This window comes from Salmo salar, chromosome ssa03, assembly GCF_905237065.1.
Source record: "Salmo salar chromosome ssa03, Ssal_v3.1, whole genome shotgun sequence".
In the NCBI taxonomy this organism is placed as follows: domain Eukaryota; kingdom Metazoa; phylum Chordata; class Actinopteri; order Salmoniformes; family Salmonidae; genus Salmo; species Salmo salar.
The window spans coordinates 9645424-9667169 of NC_059444.1; the positions used below are offsets into that span (position 1 = coordinate 9645424).

At 44.7% G+C, this 21746-nt stretch overlaps 1 protein-coding gene across 1 annotated transcript in view; it reads left to right on the plus strand.

Annotated features, from left to right (window-relative positions):
• Positions 1-21746, plus strand: part of LOC106598107 (probable G-protein coupled receptor 158) — a 114925-nt gene that overhangs the window by 42889 nt on the left and 50290 nt on the right. Inside the window, exons 3-5 of the mRNA XM_014189180.2 lie at positions 5476-5578; positions 19855-20066; positions 20619-20687. Of these exons, the coding sequence (XP_014044655.1) occupies positions 5476-5578; positions 19855-20066; positions 20619-20687 (384 nt within the window). The remainder of the gene's footprint in view (positions 1-5475; positions 5579-19854; positions 20067-20618; positions 20688-21746) is intronic.

Genomic DNA, 21746 nt, shown 5'->3' on the forward strand with positions numbered 1-21746 from the left:
CCTGGCACCCTTTAACACCAGCCTGGAGCAGAGTGTAGTGCCTGGCACCCTTTAACACCAGCCTGGAGCAGAGTGTAGTGCCTGGAACCTTTTAACACCAGCCTGGAGCAGAGTGTAGTGCCTGGCACCCTTTAACACCAGCCTGGAGCAGAGTGTAGTGCCTGGCACCCTTTAACACCAGCCTGGAGCAGAGTGTAGTGCCTGGAACCTTTTAACACCAGCCTGGAGCAGAGTGTAGTGCCTGGCACCCTTTAACACCAGCCTGGAGCAGAGTGTAGTGCCTGGCACCCTTTAACACCAGCCTGGAGCAGAGTGTAGACCCTGGAACCTTTTAACACCAGCCTGGAGCAGAGTGTAGTGCCTGGCACCCTTTAACTCCAGCCTGGAGTAGAGTGTAGACCCTGGCACCCTTTAACACCAGCCTGGAGCAGAGTGTAGTGCCTGGCACCCTTTAACACCAGCCTGGAGCAGAGTGTAGTGCCTGGCACCATTTAACACCAGCCTGGAGCAGAGTGTAGTGCCTGGCACCCTTTAACACCAGCCTGGAGCAGAGTGTAGTGCCTGGCACCCTTTAACACCAGCCTGGAGCAGAGTGTAGTGCCTGGAACCTTTTAACACCAGCCTGGAGCAGAGTGTAGTGCCTGGCACCCTTTAACACCAGCCTGGAGCAGAGTGTAGTGCCTGGCACCCTTTAACACCAGCCTGGAGCAGAGTGTAGACCCTGGAACCTTTTAACACCAGCCTGGAGCAGAGTGTAGTGCCTGGCACCCTTTAACTCCAGCCTGGAGTAGAGTGTAGACCCTGGCACCCTTTAACACCAGCCTGGAGCAGAGTGTAGTGCCTGGCACCCTTTAACACCAGCCTGGAGCAGAGTGTAGTGCCTGGCACCATTTAACACCAGCCTGGAGCAGAGTGTAGTGCCTGGCACCCTTTAACACCAGCCTGGAGCAGAGTGTAGTGCCTGGCACCCTTTAACACCAGCCTGGAGCAGAGTGTAGTGCCTGGAACCTTTTAACACCAGCCTGGAGCAGAGTGTAGTGCCTGGCACCCTTTAACACCAGCCTGGAGCAGAGTGTAGTGCCTGGCACCCTTTAACACCAGCCTGGAGCAGAGTGTAGTGCCTGGAACCTTTTAACACCAGCCTGGAGCAGAGTGTAGTGCCTGGCACCCTTTAACACCAGCCTGGAGCAGAGTGTAGTGCCTGGCACCCTTTAACACCAGCCTGGAGCAGAGTGTAGTGCCTGGAACCTTTTAACACCAGCCTGGAGCAGAGTGTAGTGCCTGGCACCTTTTAACACCAGCCTGGAGCAGAGTGTAGTGCCTGGCACCCTTTAACTCCAGCCTGGAGCAGAGTGTAGTGCCTGGCACCCTTTAACACCAGCCTGGAGCAGAGTGTAGTGCCTGGCACCCTTTAACACCAGCCTGGAATAGAGTGTAGTGCCTGGCACCATTTAGTAGAGTGTATGAAAGACGTCCCTGATTGTTGATGCATGGAGAGGCACGTGAAAATGCTCCTAGGCGGTTCCCTGCACCAGATGCGCTAAGTTAAATTATTCACTGTTTAGAGCCTGGAGGCACACGTTTAAAGTCCCATGTATGACACACACGATACAACCAGGTCCCACATCAATCATTTGAACACACTGCAGATGGCAAGAGAGATTCACATGTTGTCTAGATGCACCCTGAAAAAAAAATACCTCACGTCACTGAGCCCATATCAACACAAACAGTTCTTTCAGGTTGATATAAATGCAACAATTATTCCATAGACTTCGATAATCCCACAATAAGAATAATTTTCCGTCCTCCATGCGCTTGATGTTCCTTGGTGGGTGTTATCTTAATGACTTTTCCCTTCAGAGCTAATGTAAGGCTGGCACCATTTAACTCCAGCCTGGAGTCATGAGAACAAAATAAGTACATAATAAAGCTGGTGGGTTTATTTACCCACACTTCCCTGCTGGGTGGTAGAGGATATCAACATGCCGTCTTCGTGCGCTCTCTGCAGATGTTGTAATTTTGTGGAGTATGACTCTCGGAACCTCTTGGGAGACCAGTTCTGCCACCTGCTCTAATCGGAGTAGCAGCTTGGCCCTGAACTAGTTTCCCTTAGGTTTCAATACAAATCCGTGCCCTTTTCAATTCAACTGTTCCTTTTTTTTCTGACACCAATATGCAGCAAATACAGGTGTGAACTGTTATCCCAATAAATATATTTTTCAGAGAATGTAAGAAACAAAGTGATGATCAGATCAAGTTGTCGGGATATCTCAGACTGCTTCCTCAAAACATTGGTGATTAAACATTCATTATATTTTCCCCCGAAACACAGTAGAGTTTAACGTTTTATCTGTTTGTTTTCACCAGTAGAAAAAGCCTAGGGGTGAAGGAGAGTTCTCTAGGCTCAAAAACAATGGATCTAAATTCAAAGTAACATGTACAGTGTAGGTTTTATTTCCCTTCCTTCAAGACATACCCCGGTCCCTCTACATCACCAATGTCTCAAAGCCTACATCATGCAATCACACAGTATAATCCACTATTCATGAGCATTCATGTCAAATTCACTGCAAATCTATTGGGGACAGAGCTCCAAACTGCACATGTTTAAGGAAGTGTTTTACCATTTCGATCCAGAGGGTTCATGTTTAAGGAAGTGTCTTCTCCCAGTTGATTCAGATGGTTCATGTTTAAGGAAGTATTTTCTCCCAGTCGATCCAGATGGTTCATGTTTAAGGTAGTGTTTTCTCCCAGTCGATCCAGATGGTTCATGTTCAAGGAAGTGTATTCTCCCAGTTGATCCAGATGGTCCATGTGCTTGTAGCCAGCCATCACTCTGTCTCCAAGCTGAAGTTATGCAGTGAATTTAAATTCTGCAAACAAGGTCTTAATTCTTAATTTAGATATTAATTAGATTCCTGCAACTTGGCAAAAGTGTGTTATTTCCCCCGACGCTGTTCTCATGGTTGTTATTGGGGCGTTTGCTCGGGATCCGCTAGTTAGAAGAAAATACTTATTTAAAGTGGCACTCCAGTCTCCTTTTCACCTCATTGAACACTTGATGTACTTAACAAAAGGCACATCTCAATAGGTGTCCCAGGTATCCTCATGACATCACGTCCTCCTCTTTTGTTCTCTATTGCGCCTTTATTGTTCCTCAAGCAATGAGGAGGCTGATGACATCACATCTGACAATCAGACCAACTCCTTGAATGCCCTACTCTATATATAACTCTATTTTGCTCAAAACGTTTCTTTTTTTGTTGCCTTTAATGTGTGTACTTTACTATATTTATACTTGGGATATCGCTTTTCAACAGCAAAAGTAACAAAAATTGCTGCAGGACGTCTTTAACAGGGTTAAGAGGAGTTAATTTAGACAAATCGCTCCCAGTGTCTGAATATTTATATTATGTGTGATGCAGAAATCAAGGGCTATAATTTACTTGGGAAAATGACATACTGGAATATTGTTTACATCGCTTTTGGTAGTACCTCTTTGATATTAAACAAATCTGGCGTTAACCCAGTTAGCAATGAGCACTCAGGAGGCCGGCGTCCCTCCAGAGTGGTTGAGCACCGTGCAACAGCTTTTTTGCTCATCAGCCTCATTCACGGTGTGCCCGCGACAGGCCGCTTTGTCAAGCAGTAGCCATGCTCCTGCCGTTCACGTGCCATTTTCCTCAAACAGCCCACCCACCCTTCACCTAACCTTCTCCTGACCGGCGACACTACAGCTGCCAGGCAGAGACAAAACACTTTTTCCAGCGTCAAGCCAGCGCATGCCTACTTGCTATTGTCACTTATATTAATATGTTTATTTATTTGTATTATATAAGATATATTGGATGCCATTTGAGAAAGATTTGTGCAAAAGGACTGTAAATGATTATGTGTGTAATATATCAGATAATGAGGGCCAGTCCTGGTCACGTGGATCCACTGGGGACCACAAATCAAATCCAGTAAAATCCAATGTTATGGTCATGTACTTGCAAGCTTCTCACACAGTGCAATGGTGACAAAAGTGACATAGTCATCAAATAAGTAACATTGGAAATATATAACATACTAATAACAAGACTAATTCAACAAAAGAGGCATGCAGATAAAATAAAATAAGATATAAATGAAAATAAGATTTTTTTTTAAAATTGCCTCTATGGATATAGTATGGCCATTGTTTTCCCATAGTGAGTGGAATAAGGTGCAGTCTGGCTTTCTCATAGAATCATACTGCCAGGGCCTCCCGAGTGGCGCAGCGGTCTAAGGCACTGCATCACAGTGCTAGAGGTGTTACTACAGACCCGGGTTCAATCCTGGGCTGTATCACAACCGGCCGTGATCGGGAATCCCATAGTGTGGCACACAATTGGCCCAGCGTTGTCCGGGTAAGAGGAGGGTTTGGCCGGGAGGGACTTTACTTGGCTCATCACACTCTAGCGACTCCTTGTGGCGGACCGGGTACCTGCAGGCCGTCTGGTGAACGGTGTTTCCCCCGATAACATTGATGCGGCTGGCTTCTGGGTTAAGCGGGCGGTTGTTAAGAAGCGCGGTTTGGGGGGCCATATTTTGGAGGACTCATGACTTGACCTTCGCCCGTTGGGGAGTTGCAGCGATGAGGCTGACATTTTTTTATAATTTAAAGAAATCTGCCAGTTCTCAGTTTAGGGAAAGTGGATTAAACTGAATGGAATTCTATGTCAGATGCAGTGTGTCATGTGACAGTGTTGTAGAGACATTTTGTCAGGATGCTTTAAAGGTAGGCTCAGCAAAATGACGTTGCCACGAGCAGCACCGGAGATATTGAGATGAGCGAGATGCAACAATTTCACAATGTCACACACAGTATCTGTACATGTGCACGGATTCGGGGTCAAAACAGAGGAGAAGTTGAGCCTCGCCCGTCACCGCTCTTAGTGGTTATGGAAATTGACCCACTATGCTATTTACTTTCTGCATCTACGTCATATCACTGAGTTACCTTTAAGTTTAACCTGATACTCTGTGTTGTCATGATTAGTGTCGAGATCCGCTGTAGTGTTTGTCTTTCATTATGACAACACAACGTCAACGTTAACGTATAGATGAGAAAGGTAAATGTGCAATAACTGAATTCCAGGGCTGTTACTAACGACCTGTCAGTTGAGTAGAGATTTGAATAGGAAGTGAGAGTGCCTTTTCAAAGAGCACAGAGCAGAATAGGAGAAGAAAAGACTGTTCTGTTGTTGAAACATGTTCAAACCTTACATAACCAACCCAAATATTTCCGTTTTTGAAAGAATTTCACATTACAGCGCCACAGGGTATTTCACTTCGTTTTAGAAAAACACATAGCATGTTTTTTTGTGAGTTTCAAGAAACACAAATAGAAGGCTGAGTCACCTTCCCTCCATTATTCCCTCTATCCTGTTTACATGCCTTTTAGATAAATGCTCTCTTTCTTTCTCTCTCTCTCTCATCTTTCCCTAGTGCAATCCCATTGTCGGACATGGATTCGTGCTAGACAACTACAAGTGCCAATGCCGGAGAGGCTTCTACCATCCTAGCAGAGTGGCACTCAACGGCTTTACAAGTAGGTTTGCTGTTTCCCTGCCCAGCAACAAGTGGCATCTTTCTCCTCCCCTCTGATTTCAATCACTTTTTTTATATATATATATATTTTTTTTAATTAAGGGGTAGATCAGCTTAAATATTGAAGATAGATTGGCTTCCATCAATGTAATTGTCTACATCATTTCCAATCCCCCATCTATTTAAAAAAAAATATATATATATATATAGTATCAGTCAAAAGTTTGGACTCACCTACTCATTCCAGGGTTTTTTTCTTCATTTTTAATATTTTCTACATTGTAGAATAATAGTGAAGACTTCATAACTACGAAATAACACATGAGGTAGTCACCTGGAATGCATTTCAATTAACAGGTGTGCCTTGTTGAAAGTTAATTTGTGGAATTTCTTTCCTTCTTAGTGCGTTTGAGCCAATCAGTTGTTGTGAAAAGGTAGGGGTGGTATACAGAAGATAGCTCTATTTGGTAAAAGACCAAGTCCATATTATGCCAAGAACAGCTCAAATATGCAAAGAGAAACAACAGTCCATCATTACTTTAAGGTGTGAAGGTCAGTCAATACAGAACATTTCAAGAACTTTGAAAGTTTATTCAAGTGCAGTCGCAAAAAACATCAAGCGCTATGATGAAATTGGCTCTCATGAGGACCACCACAGGAAAGGAAGACCCAGAGTTAGCTCTGCTGCAGAGGATAAGTTCATTAGAGTTACCAGCCTCAGAAATTGCATCACAGAGTTCAAGTAACAGACACATGGTTGAATTGCTGCAGAGAAACCACTACTAAAGGACACCAATAATACTAAGAGTCTTGCTTGGGCCAAGAAACACAAGCAATGGACATTAGACCGGTGGAAATCTGTCCTTTGGTCTGATGAGTCCGAATTTGAGATTTTTGGTTCCAACCGCCTTTGTGAGATGCAGAGTAAGTGAACGGATGATCTCCGCATGTGTGGTTCCCAACATGAAACATGGAGGAGGTGTGATGGCGTGGGTGTGCTTTGCTGGTAACACTGTCAGTGATTTATTTAGAATTCAAGGCACACTTAACCAGTATGGCTACCACAGCATTCTGCAGCGATACGCCATCCTATCTGTTTTAGTGGGACCAACATTTGTTTTTCAACAGGACAATGACCCAACACACCTCCAGGCTGTGTAAGGGCTATTTTACCAAGAAGGAGAGTGATGAAGTGCTTCATCAGATGACCTGGCCTCCACAATCACCCGACCTCAACCCAGTTTAGATGGTTTGGAATGAGTTGGACCGCAGAGTGAAGGAAAATTTGCTTAACATGTTCTCAGCATATGTGGGGACTCCTTCAAGACTGTTGGTACCAAGCATTCCAGGTTAAGCTGGTTGATAGAATGCCAAGTGTGCAAAGCAGTCATCAAGGCAAAGGGTGGCTACTTTGAGGAATCTAAAATCTAAAATATATTTTTATTTGTTTAAAACTATTTTGGTTACTACATGATTCTATATGCGTTGTTTCATAGTTTTGATGTCTTCACTATTATTCTACAATGTAGAAAATAGTAAAAATAAAGAAAAACCCTTGAATGAATAGGTGTGTCCAAACTTTTGACTGGTACTGTATATAACATATATATTTTTAAACGTATTTTCCTTTATTATTTTCCCGTAATTGGAGTAAACTAAGGAACAACAACAGTTAGGCTTCTACTTCCAGCTTATACATTTTACGGACACAGTATATTTTACATTTATTGGCCATATTGGCCATGCCTGTCCTGTGTTTGAGCTGAACATCAAGGGGCATCTGTTTTCATTGATATTGGTTTGGCATCATGGGTAATGTTTTCATATAGTTTTGATAAGTGCGTATAACATGAAAGGAGTTTTTATTTTCGATACCTCTGTACAATTACCTTGGATGAATACACAGCACAGGCTTAGGTTAGCACCAGGGCATGAGGAGGAAGTTATTAGTGTGTATACAGTCCTTTTCGTAACGTCTTTTTTGATGCCACCCCTGGTGTTTCCACTGTCTTATTGGAATGCAATGGGAGGCTTGAAGGTAGCATCGAGGAGAGAAAGTAATCTTCAAAAGCCCACAACCACATCATTAAAAAATATTCAAATGCTTCTCCTTGGCTTAGATTGGATTGTAGGAGCGATACTCATTTCCACTTCTGAATTGACCTGCCACTGTTATTCCTCACAACCCGATTTAATTTATTGTTGTTTCCTAGCAACAAACAAAGCAATAAAGATATAAAGCATTAAGTAAAAACAGGTGCTAAGAGGGTCACATCTTCCGAGTCATGGCAAACTCTATGAAATTAGATGCTGATAAAAAGTCAATGAATTTCCTTTCATATTTATTTGATTAGTCATTGATTATTTTCCTCATGAGAGGGTGTCCATCCATTAATTGGTTAATAAACTCTTACAGAACTTTGTGTGTATATGTGGACGGTCAAATGTCCAGTTTCTCGGACATCGCAAAAGGAGTTCCACAAGGCTCCATTTTAGGGCCTGTTTTGTTCACCATTTATTTATGAAATTGGCAAAGCTGTGGAAAACCATGTACAGTACTTTATCTACAGTTGAAGTCGGAATTTTACATTTCACTTAGGTTGGAGTCATTAAAACTCATTTTTCAACCACTCCACAAATTTCTTGTTAACAAACTATAGTTTTGGCAAGTCGGTTAGGACTTTGTGCATGACACAAGTAATTTTTCCAACAATTGTTTACAGACATATTATTTCACTTATAATTCACTGTATCCCAATTCCAGTGGGTCAGAAGTTTACATACACTAAGTTGACTGTGCCTTTAAACAGCTTGGAAAATTCCAGAAAATGATGTCATGGCTTTAGAAGCTTCTGATAGGCTAATTGACATCATTTGAGTCAATTGGAGGTGTACCTGTGAATGTATTTCAAGGCCTACTTTCAAACGTAGTGCCTCTTTGCTTGACATCATGGGAAAATCTAAAGAAATCAGCCAAGACCTCATAAAAACAATTGTAGACCTCCACAAGTCTGGTTCATCCTTGGGAGCAATTTCCAAACGCCTGAATGTACCACGTTCATCTGTACAAACAATAGTACGCAAGTATAAACACCAGGGGACCACGCTGCCGTCATACCGCTCAGGAAGGAGATGCATTCTGTCTCCTAGAGATGAACGTACTTTGGTGCGAAAAGTGCAAATCAAACCCAGAACAACAGCAAAGGACCTTGTGAAGATGCTGGAGGAAACAGGTACAAAAGTATCTATATCCACAGTAAAACGAGTCCTATATTGACATAACCTGAAAGGTCGCTCCGCAAGGAAGAAGCCACTGCTCCAAAACCTCCATAAAAAAGCCAGACTACGGTTTGCAACTGCACATGGGGACAAAGATCGTACTTTTTGGAGAAATGTCCTCTGGTCTGATGAAACTGTTTGGCCATAATGACCATCATTATGTTTGGAGGGAAAAGGGTGAGGCTTGCTAGCCAAAGAATACCATCCCAACCGTGAAGCACAGGGGTGGCAGCATCATGTTGTGGGGGTGCTTTGCTGCAGGAGGGACTGGTGCACTTCACAAAATAGATAGCATTATGAGGAAGGAAAATTATGTGGATATATTGAAGCAATATCTCATGGGTCTTCCAAATGGACAATGACCCCAAGCATACTTCCAAAGTTGTGGCAAAATGGCTTAAGAGCAACAAAATCAAGGTATTGGAGTGGATATCACAAAGCCCTGACCTCAGTCCTATAGAAAATGTATGGGCAGAACTGCAAATGCACACCTTGCTGGCTAGGGGAGTAGAACACCTGGTTAGGAGAGGTGCTGGCTAGTGGAGCAGAACACCTATTTAGGAGAGGTGCTGGCTAGTGGAGTAGAACACCTGGTTAGGAGAGGTGCTGGCTAGTGGAGTAGAACACCTATTTAGGAGAGGTGCTGGCTAGTGGAGTAGAACACCTGAAAAAGAAAAGGAGAGCCACACACTTTAGGAGCTCAGATGTAATAATTTAATAACAGTTTGTCTGTTTGGACAGACAAACTGTCTTCATCAGGGTATAACGATGTATTTGGTACCATTCCACTGATTCCGCTCCAGCCATTACCACAAGCCCGTCCTCCCCAATTAAGGTGCCACCAACCTCCTGTGACTGCATTGTCTTCTCAGTCTGCTCTGGTTCACTGTGTTCTTAACAGACGCTATGCCTTCGGGGATTTATGTGTGTTTGTTTGCAAATACTCTGCAGCACTTTACTTCACTAAATCCAAACACTGTTTTACCGTGACTGAGTGTTTTGTGGTTTGTTCGCTCATTGTGCTGTGTACATTAAGCTTTCACCTGTCGGGTTTATTCCTAGGGGAGTGGAGAACACTGAGTCCAGGTCATTCACCTGTAGGGTTTATTCCTAGGGGAGTGGAGAACACTGAGTCCACGTCATTCACCTGTCGGGTTTATTCCTAGGGGAGTGGAGAACACTGAGTCCAGGTCATTCACCTGTAGGGTTTATTCCTAGGGGAGTGGAGAACACTGAGTCCACGTCATTCACCTGTAGGGTTTATTCTTAGGGGAGTGGAGAGCACTGAGTCCACGTCATTCACCTGTAGGGTTTATTCTTAGGGGAGTGGAGAGCACTGAGTCCACGTCATTCACCTGTAGGGTTTATTCTTAGGGGAGTGGAGAGCACTGAGTCCACGTCATTCACCTGTCGGGTTTATTCTTAGGGGAGTGGAGAACACTGAGTCCACGTCATTCACCTGTCGGGTTTATTCTTAGGGGAGTGGAGAACACTGAGTCCACGTCATTCACCTGTAGGGTTTATTCTTAGGGGAGTGGAGAACACTGAGTCCACGTCATTCACCTGTAGGGTTTATTCTTAGGGGAATGGAGAGCACTGAGTCCACGTCATTTGGTGTTGTTAAAGACAGGGAACAAATTGTTTAAGCCTGCAGGTATGATGCATTATGATGCCGGTATAATGCATTATCATGCAGGTATAATGTATTATCAAATCAAAGTTTATCAAATCAAAGTTAATTTGTCACGTGTACCGAATTCTTTTCTTTTTTTCACCTTTATTTAACCAGGTAAGCTTGTTGAGAACAAGTTCTCATTTACAACTGCGACCTGGCCAAGATAAAGCAAAGCAGTGCGACAGAAACAACAACACAGAGTTACACATGGAATAAACAAGCATACAGTCAATAACAAAATAGAAAAAAAGAAAGTCTATATACAGTGTGTGCAAATGGCATGAGGAGGTAAGGAAATTAATAGGCCATAGTAGCAAGGTAATTACAATTTAGCAGAATAACACTGGAGTGATAGATGAGCAGATGATGATGAGCAGATGATGGTGTGTAAGTAGTGATACTGGTGTGCAAAAGAGCAGCAAAGTAAATAAAAACAATATGGGGATGAGGTAGGTCGATTGGGTGGGCTATTACAGATGGACTATGTACAGCTGCAGCGATCGGTTAGCTGCTCAGATAGCTTATGTTTAAAGTTGGTGAGGGAAATGTAAGTCACATGTACAACAGGCTCAATCAGGGACATGTTGAAAATGTCAGTGAAGACACCTGCCAGTTGGTCAGCACATGCCCGGAGCACACGTCCTGGTAATCCGTCTGTTCCCGCAGCCTTGTGAATGTTGACCTGTTTAAAGGTCTTACTCACGTTGGCTATGGAGAGCGTGATCACACAGTCGTCCGGAACAGCTGATGCTCTCATGCATGCCTCAGTGTTGCTTGTCTCGAAGTGAGCATAGAAGTGATTTAGCTCATCTGGTACGCTCGTGTCACTGAGCAGCTTGCGGCTGTGCTTTCCTTTGTAGTCTGTAATAGTTTGCAAGCCCTGCCACATAAGACGAGCGTCGGAGCCAGTGTAGTATGATTCAATCTTAGCCCTGTATTGATACTTTGCCTGTTTGATGGTTCGTCGGAGGGCATAGCAGGATTTCTTATAAGCTTCCGGGTTAGAGTCCCGCACCTTGAAAGCGGCAGCTCTACCCTTTAGCTCAGTGCAAATGTTGCCTGTAATCCATGGCTTCTGGTTGGGGTATGTACGTACAGTAACTGTGGGGACGACGTCCTCGATGCACTTATTGATAAAGCCAGTGACTGATGTGCTGTACTCCTCAATGCCATCGGAAGAATCCCGGAACATGTTCCAGTTTGTGATAGCAAAACAGTCCTGTAGTTTAGCATCTGCTTCATCTGACCACTTTTTTTTTGACTGAGTCACTTTTTTTTGGACCGAGTCACTGGTGCTTCCTGCTTTAACTTTTGCTTGTAAGCAGGACTCAAGAGGATAGAATTGTGGTCGGATTTACCAAATGGAGGGCGAGGGAGAGCTTTATACGCGTCTCTGTGTGTGGAATACAGGTGATCTAGAATTTTTTTCCTTCTGGTTGTACATTTAACATGTTGATAGAAATTAGGTAGACCTGATTTAAGTTTCCCTGCATTAAAGTCTCCGGCCACTAGGAGCGCCGCCTCTGGGGCTGCCTCTGGCTGAGTGGTTTCCTGTTTGCTTATTTCTTTATACAGCTGACTGAGTGCGGTCTTAGTGCCAGCATCCGTCTGTGGTGGTAAACAAACAGCCACGAAAAGTATAGCTGAAAACTCTCTAGGCAAATAGTGTAGTCTGTATTTTATCACAAGATACTCTACTTCAGGCGAGGAAAATCTAGAGACTTCCTTAGATTTCGTGCTCCAGCTGTTGTTTACAAATAAGCACAGACAGCCCCCCCCTCGTCTTACCGGAGTGTGCTGTTATATCTTGCCGGTGCAGCGTATATCCCACTAGCTGAATATCCACGTCGTCATTCCGCCACGATTCCGTGAAACATAAGATGTTACAGTTTCTGATGTCCCGTTGGTGGGATATTCGTGATTGTACCTCGTGTAATTTATTGTCCAATGATTGCACATTGGAGAGTAATATTGACGGTAACGGCAGCTTTCCCACTCGCCTTCTGCGGATCCTTACGAGGCACCCCACTCTGTGTCCTCTGTACCTGCGTCTCTTCCTCTTGCAAATAACTGGGATGTTGGCCTTATCGGGTGTTTGGGTGCGTCCTGCTTGTTGAAGAAAAAAATCTTAGTCAAGTCCGACTTTTTTTGCCGTAAGATACGGTTGCAGAAACATTATGTACAAAATAAGTTACTAATAACGTGAAAAAACCCCCACAAAATAGCAGAATTTGTTGGACGCCTGTAAAACTGCTGCCATTTCTTCCGCCGCCATTTATTATGATGCAGGATTAATGCATTATGATGCAGGATTAATACATTATGATGCAGGATTAATACATTATGATGCAGGTATAATGCATTATGATGCAGGTATAATGCATTATAATGCAGGATTAAGGCATTATGATGCAGGTATAATACATTATGATGCAGATGTAATGTATTATGATGCAGGATTAAGGCATTATGATGCAGGTATAATACATTATGATGCAGGATTAATACATTATGATGCAGGTATAATACATTATGATGCAGATGTAATGTATTATGATGCAGATGTAGCTACTTAGTTGTCTTTGTCATAGCTTGATAATTGTTAGCTAGCCAGCCATCGAGGTTAGCTAGCCAGCTATTTCCGTCCCCCGCGACGCCATTTTTCCTAACCCAGCCAACTATTACCGACGAGCAGCATTGTTGAAACTAAATACACTACAAGGAACGTCTTGATTAGTGTTATGTTAGCTAGCTAGCTACAAAGTTGCTTTGTATCATGACAAGGTGTAGTACTGAAACTACCGAGGTTACCTAGCCAGCTACACGTTCAAAGTCAACAACGCAGCCACTGCTAGCTAGCCTACTCCACCAGCCAGCAGTACTGTATCATTTTAGTCAATAAGATTTTTGCAACGTAAGCTTAACTTCCAGGACATTCGAGACGTGTAGTCCACTTGTCATTCCAATCTCCTTTGCATTAGCGTAGCCTCTTCTGTAGCTTGTCTACTATGTGTCTGTCTATCCCTGTTCTCTCTCCTCTGCACAGGCCATACAAACGCTCCACACCGCGTGGCCGCTGCCACTCTAACCTGGTGGTCCCAGCGCGCACGATCCACGTGGAGTTCCAGGTCTCCGGCAGCCTCTGGAACTGCCGGTCTGCGGCCAACAAGGCTGAGTTCATCTCAGCCTATGCTACCCTCCAGTCCCTAGACTTCCTGGCGCTGACGGAAACATGGATTACCACAGATAACACTGCTACTCCTACTGCTCTCTCCTCGTCTGACTACGTGTTCTCGCATACCCCTAGAGCATCGAGCCAGCGGGGTGGTGGCACTGGAATCCTCATCTCTCCCAAGTGGACATTCTCTCTTTCTCCCCTGACCCATCTGTCTATCTCCTCATTTGAATTCCATGCTGTCACAGTTACCAGCCCTTTCAAGCTTAACATCCTTATCATTTATCGCCCTCCAGGTTCCCTTGGAGAGTTCATCAATGAGCTTGACGCCTTGATAAGTTCCTTTCCTGAGGATGGCTCACCTCTCACAGTTCTGGGTGACTTTAACCTCCCCACGTCTACCTTCGACTCATTCCTCTCTGCCTCCTTCTTTCCACTCCTCTCCTCTTTCGACCTCACCCTCTCACCTTCCCCCCCTACTCACAAGGCAGGCAATACGCTTGACCTCATCTTTACTAGATGCTGTTCTTCCACTAATCTCATTGCAACTCCCCTCCAAGTCTCCGACCACTACCTTGTATCCTTTTCCCTCTCGCTCTCATCCAACACTTCTCACTCTGCCCCTACTCGGATGGTATTGCGCCGTCCCAACCTTCGCTCTCTCTCTCCCGCTACTCTCTCCTCTTCCATCCTATCATCTCTTCCCTCTGCTCAAACCTTCTCCAACCTATCTCCTGATTCTGCCTCCTCAACCCTCCTCTCCTCCCTCTCTGCATCCTTTGATTTCCTCTGTCCCCTATCCTCCAGGCCGGCTCGGTCCTCCCCTCCTGCTCCGTGGCTCGATGACTCACTGCGAGCTCACAGAACAGGGCTCCGGGCAGCCGAGCGGAAATGGAGGAAAACTCGCCTCCCTGCGGACCTGGCATCCTTTCACTCCCTCCTCTCTACATTTTCCTCTTCTGTCTCTGCTGCTAAAGCCACTTTCTACCACTCTAAACTCCAAGCATCTGCCTCTAACCCTAGGAAGCTCTTTGCTACCTTCTCCTCCCTCCTGAATCCTCCTCCCCCTCCTCCCCCCTCCTCCCTCTCTGCGGATGACTTCGTCAACCATTTTGAAAAGAAGGTTGACGACATCCGATCCTCGTTGCTAAGTCAAACGACACTGCTGGTCCTGCTCACACTGCCCTACCCTGTGCTTTGACCTCTTTCTCCCCTCTCTCTCCAGATGAAATCTCGCGTCTTGTGACGGCCGGCCGCCCAACAACCTGCCCACTTGACCCTATCCCCTCCTCTCTTCTCCAGACCATTTCCGGAGACCTTCTCCCCTACCTCACCTCGCTCATCAACTCATCCTTGACCGCTGGCTACGTCCCTTCCGTCTTCAAGAGAGCGAGAGTTGCACCCCTTCTGAAAAAACCTACACTCGATCCCTCCGATGTCAACAACTACAGACCAGTATCCCTTCTTTCCTTTCTCTCCAAAACTCTTGAACGCGCCGTCCTTGGCCAGCTCTCTTGCTATCTCTCTCAGAATGACCTTCTTGATCCTAATCAGTCAGGTTTCAAGACTGGGCATTCAACTGAGACTGCTCTTCTCTGTGTCACGGAGGCTCTCCGCACTGCTAAAGCTAACTCTCTCTCCTCTGCTCTCATCCTTCTAGACCTATCTGCTGCCTTTGATACCGTGAACCATCAGATCCTCCTCTCCACCCTCTCCGAGCTGGGCATCTCCGGCGCCGCCCACGCTTGGATTGCGTCCTACCTGACAGGTCGCTCCTACCAGGTGGCGTGGCGAGAATCTGTCTCCGCACCACGTGCTCTCACCACTGGTGTCCCCCAGGGCTCTGTTCTTGGCCCACTCCTATTCTCGCTATACACCAAGTCACTTGGCTCTGTCATATCCTCACATGGTCTCTCATATCATTGCTATGCAGATGACACACAATTAATCTTCTCCTTTCCCCCTTCTGACAACCAGGTGGCGAATCGCATCTCTGCATGTCTGGCAGACATATCAGTGTGGATGACGGATCACCACCTCAAGCTGAACCTCGGCAAGACGGAGCTGCTCTTCCTCCCGGGGAAGGACTGCCCGTTCCATGATCTCGCCATCACGGTTGACAACTCCCTTGTGTCCTCCTCCCAGAGTGCTAAGAGCCTTGGCGTGACCCTGGACAACACCCTGTCGTTCTCCACCAACATCAAGGCGGTGACCCGATCCTGTAGGTTCATGCTCTACAACATTCGCAGAGTACGACCCTGCCTCACACAGGAAGCGGCGCAGGTCCTAATCCAGGCACTTGTCATCTCCCGTCTGGATTATTGCAACTCGCTGTTGGCTGGGCTCCCTGCCTGTGCCATTAAACCCCTACAACTCATCCAGAACGCCGCAGCCCGTCTGGTGTTCAACCTTCCCAAGTTCTCTCACGTCACCCCGCTCCTCCGCTCTCTCCACTGGCTTCCAGTCGAAGCTCGCATCCGCTACAAGACCATGGTGCTTGCCTACGGAGCTGTGAGGGGAACAGCACCTCCGTACCTTCAGGCTCTGATCAGGCCCTACACCCAAACAAGGGCACTCCGTTCATCCACCTCTGGCCTGCTCGCCTCCCTACCTCTGAGGAAGCACAGTTCCCGCTCAGCCCAGTCAAAACTGTTCGCTGCTCTGGCACCCCAATGGTGGAACAAGCTCCCTCACGACGCCAGGACAGCGGAGTCAATCACCACCTTCCGGAGACACCTGAAACCCCACCTCTTCAAGGAATACCTGGGATAGGATAAAGTAATCCTTCTAACCCCCCCCTTAAAAGATTTAGATGCACTATTGTAAAGTGGTTGTTCCACTGGATATTATAAGGTGAATGCACCAATTTGTAAGTCGCTCTGGATAAGAGCGTCTGCTAAATGACTTAAATGTAAATGTAATGCAGGATTAATGCATTATGATGCAGGTATAATGCATTATGATGCAGGTATAATGCATTATGATGCAGGTATAATGCATTATGATGCAGGTATAATGCATTATGATGCAGATGTAATGTATTATGATGCAGATGTAATGTATTATGATGCAGGATTAATGCATTATGATGCAGGTATAATGCATTATGATGCAGGTATAATGCATTATGATGCAGGATTAATGCATTATGATGCAGGTATAATGCATTATGATGCAGGTATAATGCATTATGATGCAGGATTAATGCATTATGATGCAGGTATAATACATTATGATGGATATGTAATGTATTATGACGCAGGATTAATGCATTATGATGCAGGTATAATGCATTATGATGCAGGATTAATACATTATGATGCAGGTATAATACATTATGATGCAGATGTAATGTATTATGATGCAGGATTAATGCATTATGATGCAGGTATAATGTATTATGATTCAGTTATAATGCGTTGTAAGACTTGTCATGTGCGAGCCCCTTATATCTCATATTAGTCATTACTAAATTACTAACTTTTCTGCACTATGATGTCTAATTGAAACATGTTTGTTTTTGCATTTAAGCCTGAGTTTTGGATTTTTTCCTATCTTTCGACAGTGTGCGGGTCTCCAGTATTCTCATTTTGATACCTACGCACCTGGAACCGGCACCTTTATTTAAGCTTTTATAAGACATTATAAAGGCTTAAATCTTACATGCTTATAACAAGATATAAATAATAGTACCTTTAGGACAGGCTTTAAGTAAAGTGTTTTGTAAACAGGTTTTGCTTCAGAGTGCCCCACTCAACACGACCCTGGTGCTTCTTCAAACATGACTCAGAACAACAAATTGCGCAAAGACACATAACCCACTGAGAAGACAAATAAACCACTGAGAAGACACATAACCCACTGAGAAGACACATAACCCACTGAGAAGACAAATAACCCACTAAAAAGACACATAACCTACTGAGTAGACACATCACCCACTGTCTGCTAGAGCTCCACCACTTCATGAGGCTGTCTGCCAGAGCTCTACCACTTCATGAGGCTGTCTGCCAGAGCTCTACCACTTCATGAGGCTGTCTGCCAGAGCTCTACCACTTCATGAGGCTGTCTGCCAGAGCTCTACCACTTCATGGGGCTGTCTGCTAGAGCTCTACCACTTCATGAGGCTGTCTGCCAGAGCTCTACCACTTCATGAGGCTGTCTGCTAGAGCTCTACCACTTCATGAGGCTGTCTGCCAGAGCTCTACCACTTCATGAGGCTGTCTGCCAGAGCTCTACCACTTCATGAGGCTGTTTGCCTGAGCTCTACCACTTCATGAGGCTGTCTGCCAGAGCTCTACCACTTCATGAGGCTGTCTGCCAGAGCTCTACCACTTCATGAGGCTGTCTGCCAGAGCTCGACCACTTCACAAGGGTCTGCTTTAGGGCTCTGGTCAACAGTAGTGCACTATGAATTATGTACTGTGTAGGGAATACGGTAACATTTGAGACGTATAGAGTATGTGCATATTGGGACCAGTGGAGTAATTACAGGCTTGTTAGACACTTTTTACTGAGGGGATGAATAACATCTGTGTGCCTGTGATACTAAGTATTACATAGCTCACAATAACTCAACACATCTAGCTACAGCCCTATAGTGGACCACAATAACTCAACACATCTAGCTACAGCCCTATAGTGGACCACAATAACTCAACACATCTAGCTACAGCCCTATAGTGGACCACAATAACTCAACACATCTAGCTACAGCCCTATAGTGGACCACAATAACTCAACACATCTAGCTACAGCCCTATAGTGGACCACAATAACTCAACACATCTAGCTACAGCCCTATAGTGGACCACAATAACTCAACACATCTAGCTACAGCCCTATAGTGGACCACAATAACTCAACACATCTAGCTACAGCCCTATAGTGGACCACAATAACTCAACACATCTAGCTACAGCCCTATAGTGGACCACAATAACTCAACACATCTAGCTACAGCCCTATAGTGGACCACAATAACTCAACACATCTAGCTACAGCCCTATAGTGGACCACAATAACTCAACACATCTAGTAGCTACAGCCCTATAGTGGACCACAATAACTCAACACATCTAGCTACAGCCCTATAGTGGACCACAATAACTCAACACATCTAGCTACAGCCCTATAGTGGACCACAATAACTCAACACATCTAGCTACAGCCCTATAGTGGACCACAATAACTCAACACATCTAGCTACAGCCCTATAGTGGACCACAATAACTCAACACATCTAGCTACAGCCCTATAGTGGACCACAATAACTCAACACATCTAGTAGCTACAGCCCTATAGTGGACCACAATAACTCAACACATTTAGTAGCTACAGCCCTATAGTGGACCACAATAACTCAACACATCTAGCTACAGCCCTATAGTGGACCACAATAACTCAACACATCTAGCTACAGCCCTATAGTGGACCACAATAACTCAACACATCTAGTAGCTACAGCCCTATAGTGGACCACAATAACTCAACACATCTAGTAGCTACAGCCCTATAGTGGACCACAATAACTCAACACATCTAGCTACAGCCCTATAGTGGACCACAATAACTCAACACATCTAGCTACAGCCCTATAGTGGACCACAATAACTCAACACATCTAGTAGCTACAGCCCTATAGTGGACCACAATAACTCAACACATCTAGCTACAGCCCTATAGTGGACCACAATAATTCAACACTTCTAGTAGCTACAGAGCTAGTGGACCTAGCCTGTACTGTAGCTTTTGCTACCCGCACGTCGGCATTTTCTGAAGTTTTATGACAATGTGTTGTGAAACGTTTGCACCCTGACACCCTGCTAATTGCCAATCCATCTGCCGCCACATGGCCAATTTCCAAAATGCTGTTCTAAACATCTTGGCTGGAATGTTTCACTGTAGATCAAATGGAAGGCTGGTTGTTACCAGCTGTTTACATTGACAGTTTGTTTATTTCGGTCTTTATTACCATTTACTTCAGCAACAGCTACTCTTACTGGGCTCAGTACAAATTATACACAGAAACAACAAAATTAAGACAAATAGTATTTTTTGGTACATTGTAATTGCCTCCCCACTGATATCACGACACGTCATCCTCTATCTTCTCTGTGTTCCTTCCGTCTGTTCTTTCCCGGGAAAGAGAGCAGTGGTCACGCTCACGGCGAGGACCCCTTGGAGGGGTCCAGTAGGTGTCTGCCATGCCGTGAGGGCTGCCCCTACTGCCGGGATGACACGCCCTGCCTGGCTCAGGAGGACGGAGCCCTCCGGCTTTCCGTAGCCTCCTTCCAGGGCCTCTGTATGCTGCTGGACTTAGTGGCCATGGTGCTGGTCTACCACTTCCGCAGGAACAAGGTAAGGGCTCATTGGGAGAGGCAGGGGTCAGGGGTTAGGGGTCAAGCAGGTCATTATAGGGGAACTACATCCAGATTTTGGAGTGTAATGTCCCTTTAAAGCTAAACATACCTGTAAATTGTGTTCCAAAATATGAGCTAACTGTCTGTACTTGTGGTGTGAAACTGACTAGTCATGTTGTTTCCTATAAGAATCTTCCAGAAATACAGTTCAGAGGAAATGTCCCCCGAGGAGTGTGAATTTACATATTTACATAAAAGACATTACCTTCTAGGCAATAATGAGTAATTACATTTGTTCCAGAAATGTCCCACCGTCCTCTCTTGTTTTCACTAACGTCATTGGTAGCAGAGCAGCTCAACTAAGAGACCATCTTGGTAATTCATAGTCATCGTGTTGTGACATTGAGTCAAATTCTTTCAATTGCTGACAATTTCACTCAGTAGATAATATGATTGTGTAGATATCATCCTAATAACTCTGTGTTTGATCGATGCTATGTTCTCTCTCTCTCTCTCTCTCTCTCTCTCTCTCTCTCTCTCTCTCTCGTAGAGGATCCGAGCGTCTGGTCTCATCCTCCTGGAGGCCATCTTGTTTGGAGCCTTGCTTCTTTACTTTCCCGTAAGTCTCCAGACGCATGTGTGTGTTTCTGTGTCTGTGCATGTGTGCATGCATTTGTGTTTGTCTGTCTGTCTGCCTGTATGCCTCTCTGTCCGTCATCCATCTGTCCCTCAATTGCTTGTGGCAACTCTTCCAAATTGATATATCACAGCTATTTATTAAAAACGGACCCATCAACAATCCACAGAAATTCTGGACGACAACACAGCTGGTATGTGTGAGTAATGCTTCCAAGTGTGTGGTACAGTCCAACCTGGAGCACCACAGAGTTGGAACAGATGGGGGGGGGGCTTATAGCCAACATTACATGGCATTCTTATGGAGCTACAGGGATTTCAAATTTACTCACTTCAAGTACCTCCAATGGCACCCAACATCAATACACACAGAAAGAAAGAGGGAAAACAAAGCCATAGAAATCAACCACTCAGGAGGGACTATTTAGGACGAGGTTGGGTGATCTAAAGTGATCTGTAGAGATTGGGCTTTTCCTCTGAGTAGAGTTGGAACAATGTCACTGTAGATTGGGTTTTTCCTCTGAGTCAAGAGTTGGAACAATGTCACTGTAGAGATTGGGCTTTTCCTCTGAGTCAAGAGTTGGAACAATGTCATTGTAGATTGGGCTTTTCCTCTGAGTCAAGAGTTGGAACAATGTCTTAAAACATTACATAGTAACAACTTGACATGGTAACAACGTTACATAGTAACAACATTACATGGTAACAACGTTCCATGGTAACAATGTTACATAGTAACAATGTAACGTAGGAACAACGTTACATAGTAACAACATTAAATAGTAATAACATTACATGGTAACAACATGACATAGTAACAATATCACATAGTAACAACATTACATAGTAACAACATGACATAGTAACAATATCACATAGTAACAACATTACATAGTAACAACATGACATGGTAACAACAATACATGGTAACATCGTTCTATGGTAACAGTGTTACATAGTAACAATGTAACGTAGGAACAATGTTACATAGTAACAACATTACATGGCAACAACGTTACATAGTAACAACATTACATAGTAA